Genomic DNA, 13,739 nt, shown 5'->3' on the forward strand with positions numbered 1-13,739 from the left:
TATCTGTAGTTAATTGACACTACTTGTGGTCATCAGACTGGTAACGGCATGTTTTTTGTTAGCCAGATTTCTAATTTTAGTTTCTGATTGACCCATAGCTTATTTTCCTAGACAGATCTTCAAAAGGGACCTAAGTAATCCAAAACAATCTAATGCAAAAGTCCCAGAACTGGCTCAAAAGGAATTGCAGACTTCAGCCAAACTAGTGGGAGTCCTTTGGAAGCTGGGAATAGGGAGAACTTACCCAACCCTGTCAAGGTTAAGACACCAGGAAAAATGAATCCTGAGGTGCCTGAGTCTAGCATTGGTGAGGCTGGGGTGCTGTTCTGTCTTTGTCCCTTTCTATCAGTTCCAATCTGATGTCCACGGTACCATGGCTGTCAACCTGAAAGTTTGGTTAAAGGAGGCAAACAGGCTAGGTGATATATAAACTCATACATATATGAATACATACATATATGGAGCCAGATGAAATCTGTGTGAACAAATGAATGAGAAGGCTTAAATACATTTTAGAACATTCCCAACTCAGCATGTCTGTGTCACCAATTTATGATCTCCATGTATGTTTAACCATGATACAAGAAAAGGACTTTTCTTAATTGAATAGGTTGTAAATACAATAAAAGAGTTGACAAGGTGTCAACTGAAATTATGATCCAGGACATCTGTATTTTCTTTACCATTAACATACCATAACATAGTATATGTCTAAAAAATATTATGATAAAAAAGTCCCATATTGAAGGTAGTCTCTCCAGTTAAGGATCTCATCCTTAATGGCCATAGACAGAGAAAAGAATGCTCTTAAGTCAGCCCCATCTCGACTCATTAACATAGGAAGAGGTATTCTCTGAGTAAACTCAGAGAACAAAGAAGCTGTTAGGTCCAGGCTCTTCTTCTGGTTCATTAGTTCAGGCTCTGGCCCTTATTGAAGTTACTAAATTGATATCAAATGATTATTATCATCCATTGTGCTTATTGGGAACACACCACCCTTGAGGTCAGGGCAGTGCCCTCCTCCACAAAATGAACATGTTCTTGATTTGATATTCTAGCAACATCGGATTTGCCCCTCAGCAGAACAAAACCTCCCAGAAGCCTTAGGGACTGTCTCACTCTATCTCTGTGTGCCCAGCACCTACAACTGTGCCTGGAAAGTAAGTGGCCATAAGGAAATCCTTGTTGATTGACATTGATGTGGATTGAATTGAGTCATGGCTCTGCCACTAACTCACTGGGCACCTATGGATGAATTCCTCCCCCTTTAGAGCTGAGAGCTCTTCCAACAAAAGAGAATTTGAACTTGGTTTTAAAGTTCCTTCCAGTTCTCAAGTCCCGTGCTCAGATTGCTGGGAGGGGTCTTCTAGGTCTGGTGTTCCATGTTCTAAGGGTCCTTCCAGCTCTGAGGCTTGAGGAAGAGCCAGGGAGAGAGTGTCTATGTAGAGGATTAAGTCAGGACTTGGCGCCCCATTATTACCTTGAGCTGTTCGATGGGTCTTGGTCAGATGGGAAGGATGGTTCCTCCTGAACATGCCCAAGTTCATTTCTCTTCTAGGCCAGTCCAATGTTTCTAAGATGAGACTCTAAAGCAAGAGGCCTTTACTGACCCATAGGGTAAGGAGTGGTACTGATTAGTATGACATTTAAAAAATGGTAGAGAGACAGAGTTTCTGTGTAATTTAATCATTTTATTAATAAGGCCAGGAGGTCATTAGTAAAAAAAAATGGTCATTAGGCCTCTCTCTGAGACCAAAGACAATCATGGGGATGGACTCACAGTTTATATACCCTTCAAAACAGCTGGTGGTCCATCAAACAGCAATAAAATCTAACCTAATTGGAGAGGGGCTATATTAAAATGAAGGGCTGGGTATCTCTTGGATAAGGAGAATATCTGTCTACCAGAGGCACCATGGCTTTAGGCTTTCATTTCAAAGGATGCATACCCCAGCCAAGCTTGAGCAGAATGGGAGAGCTTCCACCAGTGTGGGTCCTTGAACAAGAGAGGGAGTCCAATCTCATCATAAGCAAGGTCCTTAAGAACTGAACTTAAAGTCTGGACTTTAGAGGGGAGAGCCCTGAATGCCCCACCCCCAATTTTTGGTTGTGGATAATCATTTTTCATGTTAGACTATCAGAGGTTGATTCTTGAACATCCTAAACCTTTAGGATTACGCGATAAGAATGGTCCTTGTGTGGAAGGTGGGAGTCACTGGAAATAGAAAGATTATTAATATCAATAGTTTACAGACTGTTTTCATGGCTTTTCAGCCTTTGCATTGTCTGTGGGGCTAAAATGAAGGCTGTCCTATATCAAGTATGCTTTGGTGCACCAAAGGCATTTGCACAAGACATCTTTGACTCCCATCTGCAGTGACCTAGAAATGAGCTAATTCTGAGCTTCCCAGTGGAAACTTCATCAAGATAAAACATGCAATACAGTGGTTGGGGTGCAGATTCCTCAGACCTGAATTTGGACTTTGTGGATTCATGTCTTGGGTTTGGGGGCTGGGAGTTTGAAGAAGTCCCCTCAGTCTCCTCTCCCTCTGGAGGGTAGAGTGCCAAACTCCTCCCAAAGCCTGCCTTTATAGAAGACAGACACCTCACTCCACTCTGTATTTGCTGCCCTGCCTGGTTTTTTCCATGGAACAGGATACCCCTGATCCAGGGACCGCCTTTGACTGAGCCTACTATGAATGTGCTGGAAAGCCCTGATTAAAACCAATGGGGCTCTAGGGACATACCCCACCAGCGTGGGAAATCTGTAGATTAGTCCAGGATGTCCCCCAAGTGGCTCCTCTGGGCAGTGATCCCTGGGGAAGCTGTGGGGTTTCACACAGAGTGATGGTGGTGGGGGAACTGAGCCCATGCAGAACAGAAAAGTCCTGCTACCATCTAGCGGCAAAGACAGAGAACAGCAGTGGAGTCCTGGAAGGAGCAGGGCCTCCTCCTCCCTGTACCCCAGTAGGAGACACACATTCCCTTAAGGCAGCAGGAGGTAGGGGAGGGGAAGCAGTGCTCAGAAACCTGATGACCCTTGTTCCTTGGGCTCCAGATGCCCTGCTGGAGGGAACAGAGAGTGTCGAGTCCAAACTTCTCATTTCAAAGAAGGAAATGGAGGCTCAGGAACACTCCAAAAGAAACCCCAAGGAATAATAGCTCAAAGAAAGCATCACGCTGTCTAGCATGGCACTGGGCGCTCTGTGGGCAGGAGAGAGGGGAGGACCTAGGGGACAAGGCTGTGGGGGCTCTGTTGTATCCTGGGAAGCAGGTCCTGGGATATGGACTTCTCCTCCATCACTGAGATCATGCCAAAAGTCAATCAGAGAAAGGGCCTGGGGCTGTTCAGAAGGAGAAGAGGAGACCCCGGGGAGACTTGAGAACTGTCTTCTAGTCCTGGAGGTTGGTCCTGTAGCTGGAGGGTCAGACTTGACTTGCTGGGTCCCTGAGGGCAGAACTGGGGCCGTTGACTAGAAGGGACAGGAGGCAGGTCTGGACTAGTTTCATGGCCAGGAGAACCATCAAAGAGACGACTGGGATGCTTCTGGAGCTGGTGTTTGCTCCTTCCCTAGTGGCTTCCTGTGGGAGGAATAGGCCCAGCATTGGTCACAGCTGGAAGAACCAGGGGCATAAGTCCAGAGAAGGTGGGGTGAGGAGTGACCCCAGGGACCATTTCTGGGAAAAAGGGTGAGGAGGGGGTTGGGGCAGTGAGTGAGGGGCACAGGATGCCATGGGCTTCTGGGTCAGAGGGCAGACACACTCACCGGGTGTAATAGAGCCAGGTGAGACCATAGGTGAGGAGAAAGCCAGCCCCCATGAGGGCTCCCCTGAGCAGTGTGAGCATCAGGGGCCAAGAGCTGTACTCCTGGGCAGAGAAGACTGTGGGAGAGAGAGGGGTGTGGCTGCTTAGAAGGAGCTTACTGCTCCCAGGCCTCGGTCCTTCCCCTCCAGCCTCACTCCCTCTTGGGACCCCAGTGCCCTCGTGGAATTCCCAAGGTCCAGGGCTGCCAGGCCCTTCTCTAGGGGTGGAAGACAGAGCCCAGCCCAGTGGGCACAAGGAAAGGGTCTAGGCTCTGAAAACTGCCTTCAACACCTCTTCCTGCCTGGTTCTAGTGGTTATTGGGTGCCCAGACCCGGAACAGAATAAGGCAGGGAAACTGTGATCCACCACCATAATCAGCAGGGGCATGACCTCAAGACAGGCTCTCCAGCCCAAACACTATGGGGGCCCCCCCAGCACTCACTCTGCTGCCTACCCCACCACAGACTTTCTCCTCTCATCCATCCTCTGCCTCAGCAACACAAGTACCAGGGTCCTGGGCCAGGATGCCATGGATGACCTTGGCATCTCTGATGTTCAAACAGCTCTAAGGTGTCCACAGCACCTGCTTCAGCTACCTTCACAGTCATTGGTACAAATTGTCTTCATCCTCCCATTCCTTCAGAGGAAGTCTCCATATACATTGGGCAGACACCCCCCAACTCACCCCTGGCTCTGAGGCCTCTCAGTTACCCTCAACATCCTTTAGTCTGACTGTTGAGATGCTTTTACGAGAGCGTGGCCCCCGTTCTTGCTACAGCTTATTGGAGCCACAGGTGAGATTGCCTGAGTGGTGGACCCCAAAGGGGGAGGAATAGCCCTGCCAAGGGCTCGGCAGCCCTTACCCCACAGGTGCTGACCCTCTCTGATCACCCCATCCACCACTACACATACAACCATCCCCTGGGCACCTGGTGGGGGTTTAATAAACACTGGCTGACATGACTTTCCATAAGATGAGTCAGCACATAGATGGAAAACCAGCAGGTGTCTGTCCCCAGAGATTCAAGTTCTGAACCCTGACAAATTCCATCTTGCATCCCCATGTGATAAAGGAAGCAGCACAGGGGACTCATAATGACTGTTTGGGGTCTTTGAACCATGTTAGAAAGAGAGAGAGATGCCACAGGCCGGCAGGACCAAAGTCAAGCCCTGATTTTAAAGCAGGAAACAACTGAATCACTGATTGAGTGAAGGCCATGGGGAAGAGCATGGACTCCATTCACTGCAGGCCAGGGAGCTTGCCTCCTTTTCCAGGCCCAACTCTGATCTGTATCAATCCAAAGTTCTCCTTCTCCACAAGACTGACATGAATTCTCTATCTCATGCTTGGCTAAAGTCGAGCTAAATTATATCTCTGGCATCCCTCCGACCAGATGTGTTAGTACTGGATCAAATCAACACAGAAGGTTTGTTAGTTGGGCCTGGTCTTGCTGAGGCCCATCGACTCTTGGGAATCACAGTTTTCCTTTCTCACTGTTCACCAACCACCCTTTCAATATTCCATCCTCAGACTTTCCCAAAATTGAGGTCAAATTCACTGGTCTGTACTTTGTATGGTCTGTTCTCTTCCTCTTTAAAAAATAAAATCGGGAAATTGGTCCATCTCCTATCCTACATAGTCCATGGTCTCTGATATGTTATGGAGAGAGGCTCAGGAATATCCGTTCATTCTTTTAGGACCAAGTTCCTCTGCGCCAGGTGTTAATTCACATGTTGGAGGTTGTTTCCCATCCCAGGCCTGGATCCCAAATCCCCCTAGACTAGGTTAGTGGATAACTAACACTGAATACAAAGCATCTGGGGGTGTCAACACATCTTGTGGGAATTCTCAGTCTGCTGTCTCTTTGGGCAAAGGAAGGTGAGATGAAGGCTGGTGTGTTTCAATGTTGAGTCTCTTGGCTCAGACTCCTGTCTCCTGGACCAGGCTCATCCCAGAACATCTCCCTGGCCTCTCTGGGCAGCCCCTAATACTCCTCAGCCTCTGCTCTCTCCTCTGGTGTCCACTTTTCCCTGAATCAGCCCCCTCACAGCTCTCTCTTCCTCCAAGAGCCCCAGCCCTCTTATCTGGCATCAACCAGACACTGAGACTGTGTTCCCTGTGGTGGGTCCTCACCTCACAGTAGGAACTGAGGTTGTGGATGGGCTCCACCTTCACACTCAGCCTGCTGGTGATGGAGGTCCCAGGCCTGTTTGATATCACCTGAAAGGTGTCACTGCTACTGCCCTCCACAGGCCTCCCCCCTACCCACCAGTTCAAGGAGGGGGCTGGCTCTGCTTGGACAGAACAGGTGCAGAATAATCCCTCCCTGACCCAGGAGCAAGAACGGCTGAGCACCCTTGCGGGGTCTGTGGGAAGATACAAGAGAGCCCCTTCTCTTAGTGGGTGGCAGTCTCCTTTCCCCACCAGAACCCAAGCATCCCATGGTGCCCAGCCCCCTCACACTCACGCTGCACAGAGACGCTCAGGGAGGTCTGCTTGGAGTCCAGAGGATGCTGAGCAATGCAGGTGTATTTCCCTCCATCTGCTGGCCCCAAGTGGGGCAGATCCAGGTGCAGAACTCCATCATCTGAGGGCTGGGAAGAGGCCAAGGTTTGATCCCTCAGGATCCATCTCAGTGTAGGTGGGGGATAGCTGTTGGCAGCACAGAGCAGGTGAAGGGACTGTCCCTCCTGCACCATAAGAGCTGAGCTGTTTCCTAGGATGAAAACTGAAAAAGATCAAGAGGTCCCAGGAGTGAGAACCTGGAGGGACTTCAGAGATGCTCTAGTCTCCACCTTCTCTGTACTCAGCAGGGACCTGGGAGCTAGAAAGCTGATGTGATTTTCCTGAAATCATATGAGAAGGAGCTACTGGAGGAGGACAGGACCCCAGGCAGGAAGGGAATCCCCCAGGCCCAGCCCAGCCTGGATTCCTGCCCCCTTCTCCCTCCACTGCATCTTACCTGGCTGCTCTCCAGAGCCAGACAATGGAGGCCTCGCCTATCTCTCTTCCTGCTACCAGCCCACACTCAGCCTATGTCATGTAACCTGCCTGTCCCTCAGATTGGGTTTTGTTTCCTTCCTTCCTTCCTTCCCTCCCTCCATCCCTTTTTCCTTCCTTTCTTTCTGCTATCATTTTCATTCTTCTCCTTCACAAGTTCTTTTTGCCTTCCTTCTTTCTTTTCTTCCTTTTTTCTTTCCTCCCATCTTTCCTTCTATCTTTTTTCTTTATTTCTTTCTCTCTTCTTTACTTGTTTTTATTCTTTCTTTTCCTCTCTTTAACTCGCTCGTTCACTCTTCCCTGTTTTCTTTCTTCTTGGCATCCTTTTCTTTTTTCCTTCCTTCCTTTTATACTTTTTTCCAATCTTTCCTTCTTTTCTTCCTTTTTTCTTCTTACATTTCTTTCTTCTTTTTTCTCTGCTTCCCTCTTTCCTTCTTTCTATTTCCTTCTTTATTTCTTAATTTTTCTTTCCTTTCCTTCTTCTCTTCCTTCTTTTCCTTCTTTCCCTTATTTCTTTCTCCCTTTCTTTTCTTGCTTCTTTCCTTCTTCCCTCCCTTCTTTTTTTCATTTTTTTTCATTTTTGGTTTTTTTTTGAGGGGGGAGGACAGGGCAATTGGGGTTAAGTGACTTGCCCAAGGTCACACAACTAGTAAGTGTGTCGAGTATCTGAGGCCGGATTTGAACTCAGGTCCTCCTGACTCCAGGGCCAGTGCACTATTCACTGTACCACCTAGCTGCTCCCCTTCCTTCTTTTTTTCTCTCTTCTTTAGTTTTATTCTCTCTTTGTGTGTCTCTGTCTGTATTTCTATTGTTGTGTCTCTCTCTTTCTGTTTCACTTTATCAATTAAGGGGAAAATAATGGGAAAAACAGAGACAGCAGAACAAGCTCCCAGGAGACTGACGTGTGCACAGTGAGCCTGGGAACACTGTTTCATAAGAGCCCAATGTAAGCACCACGAGGATCCACTTTCTGACACCCAGGAGCCCTGGGGCCTCAAGGCAAACACTGCACCAGCCATGACTAAATGTTAAAGGTCAGCCTGGATGGCCAGACTCCTGTCCCCCACTGACAGCAGCTTCCAGGCCAATCTCCCATAACATCTTTCTATAAAAGCCCCTCAAACCTGGCGGATCAGCCCTGAAACCAAAATCAATGCTCCAGGTAGCAAAGCCTCCCCTCTGACCTGGACTGTAGAGAGCCAGGCCAGCTTCCCCAATAGGGAAACCTTGATGGGTCCAGTGGACAGAGCACTGCCCTGGGGACTGGACCCGAAGGTGAGACTTGTCCCTCTCAGCCCAAGCCTGGTGTAGTGGAAAGGTCACTGCATTTAGACTCTACATTTAGAGTTCACACGTCTCTGGAGCTGGGGCCCTGTGTGAACTAGGTCAGGCCCTCGTCACAGCTCTGAGACTCAGGTTTCTCATCTGGAAAATGGGGATAAGAACTCCCCCACTCCATATCTCCTGGTATTTTTGGGAAGAAAATGGTTTCTAACCCTTAAAGTCATGAGTAAACGTGAGCTGATGTCATTCAAAGAGGAGGGGCAGCCCAGGACAAAGAAAACCTGGGCCTAGACAGTGAGATTCCCTGGCTCTCCTGTCTCCCTCATCTCCCTGACATCCATGCCCACCCTCAGGGTGGAAGCTGAACCACCCAGGTAACCTCCCTGCCCTCGATCTGAGGCTCTACTAATACCTGTTGTCTTGTTGTCCTGGGTGATGGTGATGGATACATTCTGCACAGCATCTGCAACAGAAGGACCAGGCTAGCTGGGGGCTGTGGCTCTCTGCCCAGTCCTGCATCAGGCAGGGAAGCAATTAAATTCTAGAACCACAGAACATCAGAGTGGAAGGGAGCTCAGAGGCCATCTAGGCTGATCCCCACTTGACTGACATTGGGACATGAAACCATGGAGACTAGGGGAGAGAGAAAAAGTAGGAAATGCCAGCCTGTGTCTCTGCTGGGAGGCAGCTTTCCCTGCCCTGGCTCAGGAAAAAGGCATCTGGTTTCCCAGGGCTGGACTGGGACCCTGGTCTCTTAATGCATCCTTCCCTCACCCCCCTTACTTGGAGGGTGCAGGCATCCTGCCGCCAGAACTCACGGGATACATTGAGTTGGATGGTTCTCTCTGTGATCAAATGGCCTCCAGGAAGGGTCACCTGACAGGTGAGGTTGGTGCCATGATGCTGTTGCCCAGGGATGAAGGAGACCTCTGAGGAGTGAGATCCCCCAGAGTTTTGTGGCTTGGAGGAGAGGGCAGCCCCCATCCAGGAGAATTTGAAGGATTGGCTTTCCCCACAGGTCCAAGGAAAGGTACAGTTGAGAGTCACTGGGTTCCCTGACTCTAGAATCTCTGGAACAGAGATGTCTGGTTTCTGGATCAAGTCTGGAGAAGAGAGACAGTGAGCCATGGGCTGGGGAGGGCAATGAGGCCTCAAGTGTCCTTCTAGATGCTGCTACCTACCCCATTCCTCAGGTCCCTTTTGAGTTCATCTCATACTAGGACCCCATTCAGTCCCCAGCTGCTTACCAGCCTTCAGGGCATCCCCTGTCATTCTCAGCCCCTGAGTCACTCACAGATCATTGGTCAAGAGGAAGTTGCATTAAAGGCAATAGAGAACAGTCCCCACATTACACATAATGGGAAACTGAGTGCCAGAGAGAGAGAAGGGAAAATTATGGGTAAAATCCCCCAAAGGGAGTCAGTCAGAAATCTGGGATTTGAATCTCCTTCCTCTGACAGCAGCTCCAGAGTTCTTTCCAGCAAAAGCAGTGGCCCCTCTCAGCTTTGCCTGGGGTCCTGGTTCCTCCCAAAGAGGACCCCATCATGTTCCCTCCCCTTAGGCAGCTTCTCACACCCTTCCCTGGGTGTGTTCTCTCCCTGAGTGGGTTCCCCACATGTCCCCCATGTTCTCTCACCCCTCCCATAGGGAGCTTCAGGGTCTCCCAGGCCAGTCCCTTCCCCAGACCTCCCTGCCTCATACACTGAGAACCTCCCAGGAAAGGAGCATCCTACCTGTCACATTCACATAAAGTAGCGGATTTCTGTAACTGTATTTCACATTTCCTTTTTCAAAACGGAAGAAATAATACCCCCTGTCTGAGGATTGGGCATCTGTGATACTCAGAGAGCAATTGTTCATGCTGGGATCCCCAAGAAGATGGAATCTTCCCTCGGCGTGCTCCTCCACCCACCGGAATGGGTTATTGGTGGCCATGGGACTGCCATATATAGCATGAGTTCCTTCTCTGAACCAATAACCATAAACTGGGATATGGTCATCGAGTAAGAGTGAATCGTCATAGAAGGTGCAGGGGACGTGGGCACACATCCCCTTCTGCACTGTCACTGAGGACTGCACCTCCAGTCTCTGGGATAGGCACCCTGAGGGCAGACAGAGGCCTGGTCAGCATCTCCACCTCTTCTCACCCCCTCACAGCAGCCTCCCTTTGCCCCAGTCCCACTCACCCTCCCAGAGCAGAGGCAGCAGCAGCAGCAGCAGCAGCAGCAGCATCTATGAGGCAGGAGAGGGGAAGGCTCTGCTGGGGCACTGTGTCACTCCCTGAACACCATGGCACCCTCTGGCCATCTGTGTCAGGCTCAGGGCAAAGAGGAAGATGAACCAGGAAGCCCTTGTGTGGAGAGAGGGGGAGGCCTGTCCTCAGAAGAGGAACTCCTGTCCTCTTCCCCCATGGGTTCTTGTCCTCCTTAGCTGAACTCCGTGAGGGCAGGGGGTTCCTCCTGTCCTGACCCAGCTCCAAAGACAGTCAGGACTCAGGTGCTGGGGAAGGACAGATCTGTTGCACAGGCTGGGGCCGTGGCTTTCATATGAAGCAGTGTGTCTATGTGGCTGATGGGGGGCAGTGATCAGTGCCTGGGCCAGAGCAGATGCTGACCATCCAATGGTGCTGTACCTGTCCTGTGCAAGCTGACCTAGGATCAGGAGCAGCTGAGCTGAAATCCAGGCTGAGACATTTCCTGAAAGCCTTTGCCCTGTCTGAGGCTGAGTTTAACTATCTGTAAAGTGGGGATGGTAATAGCGCCTCCCTCTCAGTCTTGTTGTGAGGATCAAATGTGATATTTGCCAAGTGTTCTGAAGACCTTGAATCACTGCACAAATGCTGGTGATGACTATTGTTACTTTACTCTCCTCTAAGATCTCTCTAATCCACCTACACTGGCCAAGTGCCCATTTCTTAGACTTGGAATTCCATCTCCCACCTCCAGGCCTTTGCCCTGGCTGTGCCCTCTGGCTGGAAGGCTTTCACTCCTCATGTCCTTTTTCCTGGCTTGAACCAAAACTCTGCGCCCATGCCACCTCCTGCTTTCCCTTTCCATTTATTTTCTTCTCCTATCCTTCTCTCTTATAAGTACCTGGTTACTTACATGGTGTCATCCCAATAGAACACATGTTCCTGGTGGAGGGGGGCTGGTTTTGCATTTCTTGGTATCCTCAGTGCTTATCACAAAGCCTGGCACATAGTAAGCACTTAATAAACGCTTGGTGTCTCTTGATTGGCTACTGGTTCTTTTTCTTTGCATTCCAGTCTTTGCCCACAGTGTTTACCTAGATTAACCTTTCCCATTCTGTGTCAGTTCAAACTGATCTTCCTGTGCATCTTTGAATTCCCATATCCACATGAGCACGACTTTCCAATATATTCATCCCACATAATGCAGTCAGATTCCTGCCCCTTTGGATCCCCACTGTCCTTTTTCTTGTGGTTGTGATAGTATTTATACCATCATGATTTTTGTTATGGAGGTTCTGATAGTTAAAGGACCCTTCTGTCTTGTCTGTGATCTCCTTGGGTTTCAATCTCAGTAAAAACAGTTGGCAGCTCATTGATGCAGGTTAGGGACTGTTCTCCAAGCTTTCTATTACAAACCATGCAGTGGCTTATGAAAAGACTCCTCTGTGGCAGGCACTGTGCAGGGCTCTTCTGATTCAGAAACCAAGGAGATTTGCCTCGCCTCAGGGGGCTTACTGTCAGATCAGGACAGAGGGAGGAGGACAGAGGCTACTAAAAAGCTGTTTTGGGCTCACTCTTCCAGATCCCACTCATCATACTGACAGCTGAGGGTGGGAAGAAGTTGAACACTCCACCTGGGCTCTCCCTCTTGGTGCTCCTTACTACACTGTGCTATAGGGACCAAGGCAGGCTTCCTCAAGGTCCTCCCAAGCTTGGAGTCTTCCAGCCCTGGGCTGTCCTCTTGGTGCACCAGCTCAGTCCTGCCTCTGATTCTTTTACTCAGTGCCGTGATGATTCCATAGTGGGTAACATCTGCCTTCATCCAATGACTAAATGTCCTAGAATGCCTTCAAATGGACTAAAGCCTTGTCCACACATGGTGGGGTCTTTAAAGAAAAATCCCTTAAAATCTGCTTTGCTCTGGTATTGATTGGTTGATTGATTCACTCCTAGAGTCTGCGCCCTGTCTGTTTAATGCCTAAGAGGCTGGAACCCCACTCCCACACAAAATATATACATGTAAACATGGAGATTTGATGCCTGCCCAGATAAACTGTGATGGAGGCATCCGTGTGGGGGATGTCATCTCAGGTCATCCAGACACCCACAAAGTCTTGTTACACGACTTATTTTTAGTCATTCAAATACTGCACTATTTGGCACCTATTCATAGCTAAGGGTGGTATTATTTTGTACTATGTCTTGAAGTACAATGTAATTTACTTTCTTCTTTCTCTTGACATGATTGTATTTGATTCAACCAGTAAAACTACACCAAGAGACAAGCATCCATGTGTGATGAGAAAAACTGAGATCTGGTCCTTCAACCCTCTTCTTTTCTACTATTATTACAGATTATGCTGGTAGGGATTCCCTGTAGCAAAACCCATTTTTCTAACTCTTGATTGTGACTATATATATAGATGACATATATATCTATATAATTTGTATATGCATATATATGAGTCCCATGGGAAAAAAATTGTTGGTTCTTTTTCTTTATCACTCCACTTTTTAGAGAAAACTGGAAATTTACATTTAAGATTATGATTTTTTAAGTTTGTTTCCTCATCTATTCCATTTTTTTTAAAATTCAAGTAATTGAGTAAGCAAAATCAAGAAAGGAGTAGCCTTATACGTTGATTAAGTATGTACATATGAGGAAATCTGGAAACCAGATGGGGGAAAGCATGAACAGGAGTATTTGGAAGAAGACAAAAGAAGGAAGGAACACAAATATTTCTCTCCCACATTAAAGATGAAAAAAATTTGGAGTTAATCAATTGGATCATTAGCCTAACATAGAGACATGATATGGTAGTGATGAGGGATTTCAATTATATACATCTGTTAGATCTCTCTCTCCCTCTGTCTCTCTCTGTCTCTGTCTTTATCTCTCTGCATCTTGGTCTCTGTCTCTCCTCTCATTCATCTTTCTTAAACAGAAAGTGCTTGCTTTCCAATGAAGATGGGAGAGGCAAGAGAGGGGGAGAAAATTTAGAAGTCAACAGTTTAACAAATGATTGCCCAAGCTTATTTGTATGATTGGAAAATACTTAACAAAATAAATAAAAATAATTTGTAAAATGCAGAGTTGAAAAAGGACAGAGGCACCATAAGATCGTAGAAGGGCAAATGTGGTCTTGATTTACAAGAGGGAAGGGAACAGTCTGCTCACTGAAGAACAATGGACTTGACTTCAGTTCCCAAGTATGTGGTAGAATGGATTAAAGATATACTTGGGCAATGGTTAGATGGGGAAGTAGTGATGGTGACAAGGCAGCTTGACTTGCCCAACCAAAGAAAATGCCAGATTCTCCTCACTTTCTTTTCTGGTCACAAAAAGAAGAGAACAGTGCTGTGGACATGGCTGGCCTGCGCTTGAGCACAACGTTGGAAGAGTTATCACATCCTATGGAGAAGATGGACAATGCCATCAGTTGCACTAGAACGGATTG

At 48.1% G+C, this 13,739-nt stretch overlaps 1 protein-coding gene across 1 annotated transcript; it reads right to left on the bottom strand.

Annotated features, from left to right (window-relative positions):
- Positions 1-1,756: 1,756 nt before the first annotated feature.
- LOC118838283 (sialic acid-binding Ig-like lectin 14) lies at positions 1,757-9,176 on the bottom strand. Its single transcript, XM_036745532.1, has 5 exons — positions 8,909-9,176; positions 8,503-8,553; positions 6,274-6,534; positions 3,768-3,882; positions 1,757-3,582 (listed from the first exon to the last, which is right to left on the bottom strand). The coding sequence occupies exons 1-5, from the start codon at positions 9,072-9,074 to the stop codon at positions 3,525-3,527; spliced, it is 651 nt and encodes a 216-aa protein (XP_036601427.1). The 5' UTR covers positions 9,075-9,176; the 3' UTR covers positions 1,757-3,524.
- Positions 9,177-13,739: the final 4,563 nt, after the last annotated feature.

Source organism: Trichosurus vulpecula, chromosome 2 (assembly GCF_011100635.1).
Source record: "Trichosurus vulpecula isolate mTriVul1 chromosome 2, mTriVul1.pri, whole genome shotgun sequence".
Taxonomy (NCBI): Eukaryota; Metazoa; Chordata; class Mammalia; order Diprotodontia; family Phalangeridae; genus Trichosurus; species Trichosurus vulpecula.

Excerpts from the sequence above, each read along its gene's own strand:
- LOC118838283 (XM_036745532.1), bottom strand. The coding sequence starts at position 9,074 with ATGGGGGCTGCCCTCTCCTCCAAGCCACAAAACTCTGGGGGATCTCAC. Across the intron at positions 8,554-8,908 it reads CATCCAACTCAATGTATCCC|ATGCTGTGCAGAATGTATCC; the intron begins GTGAGTTCTGGC and ends CTTCTGTTGCAG. Across the intron at positions 6,535-8,502 it reads CCAGGACAACAAGACAACAG|TTTTCATCCTAGGAAACAGC; the intron begins GTATTAGTAGAG and ends GATCTTTTTCAG.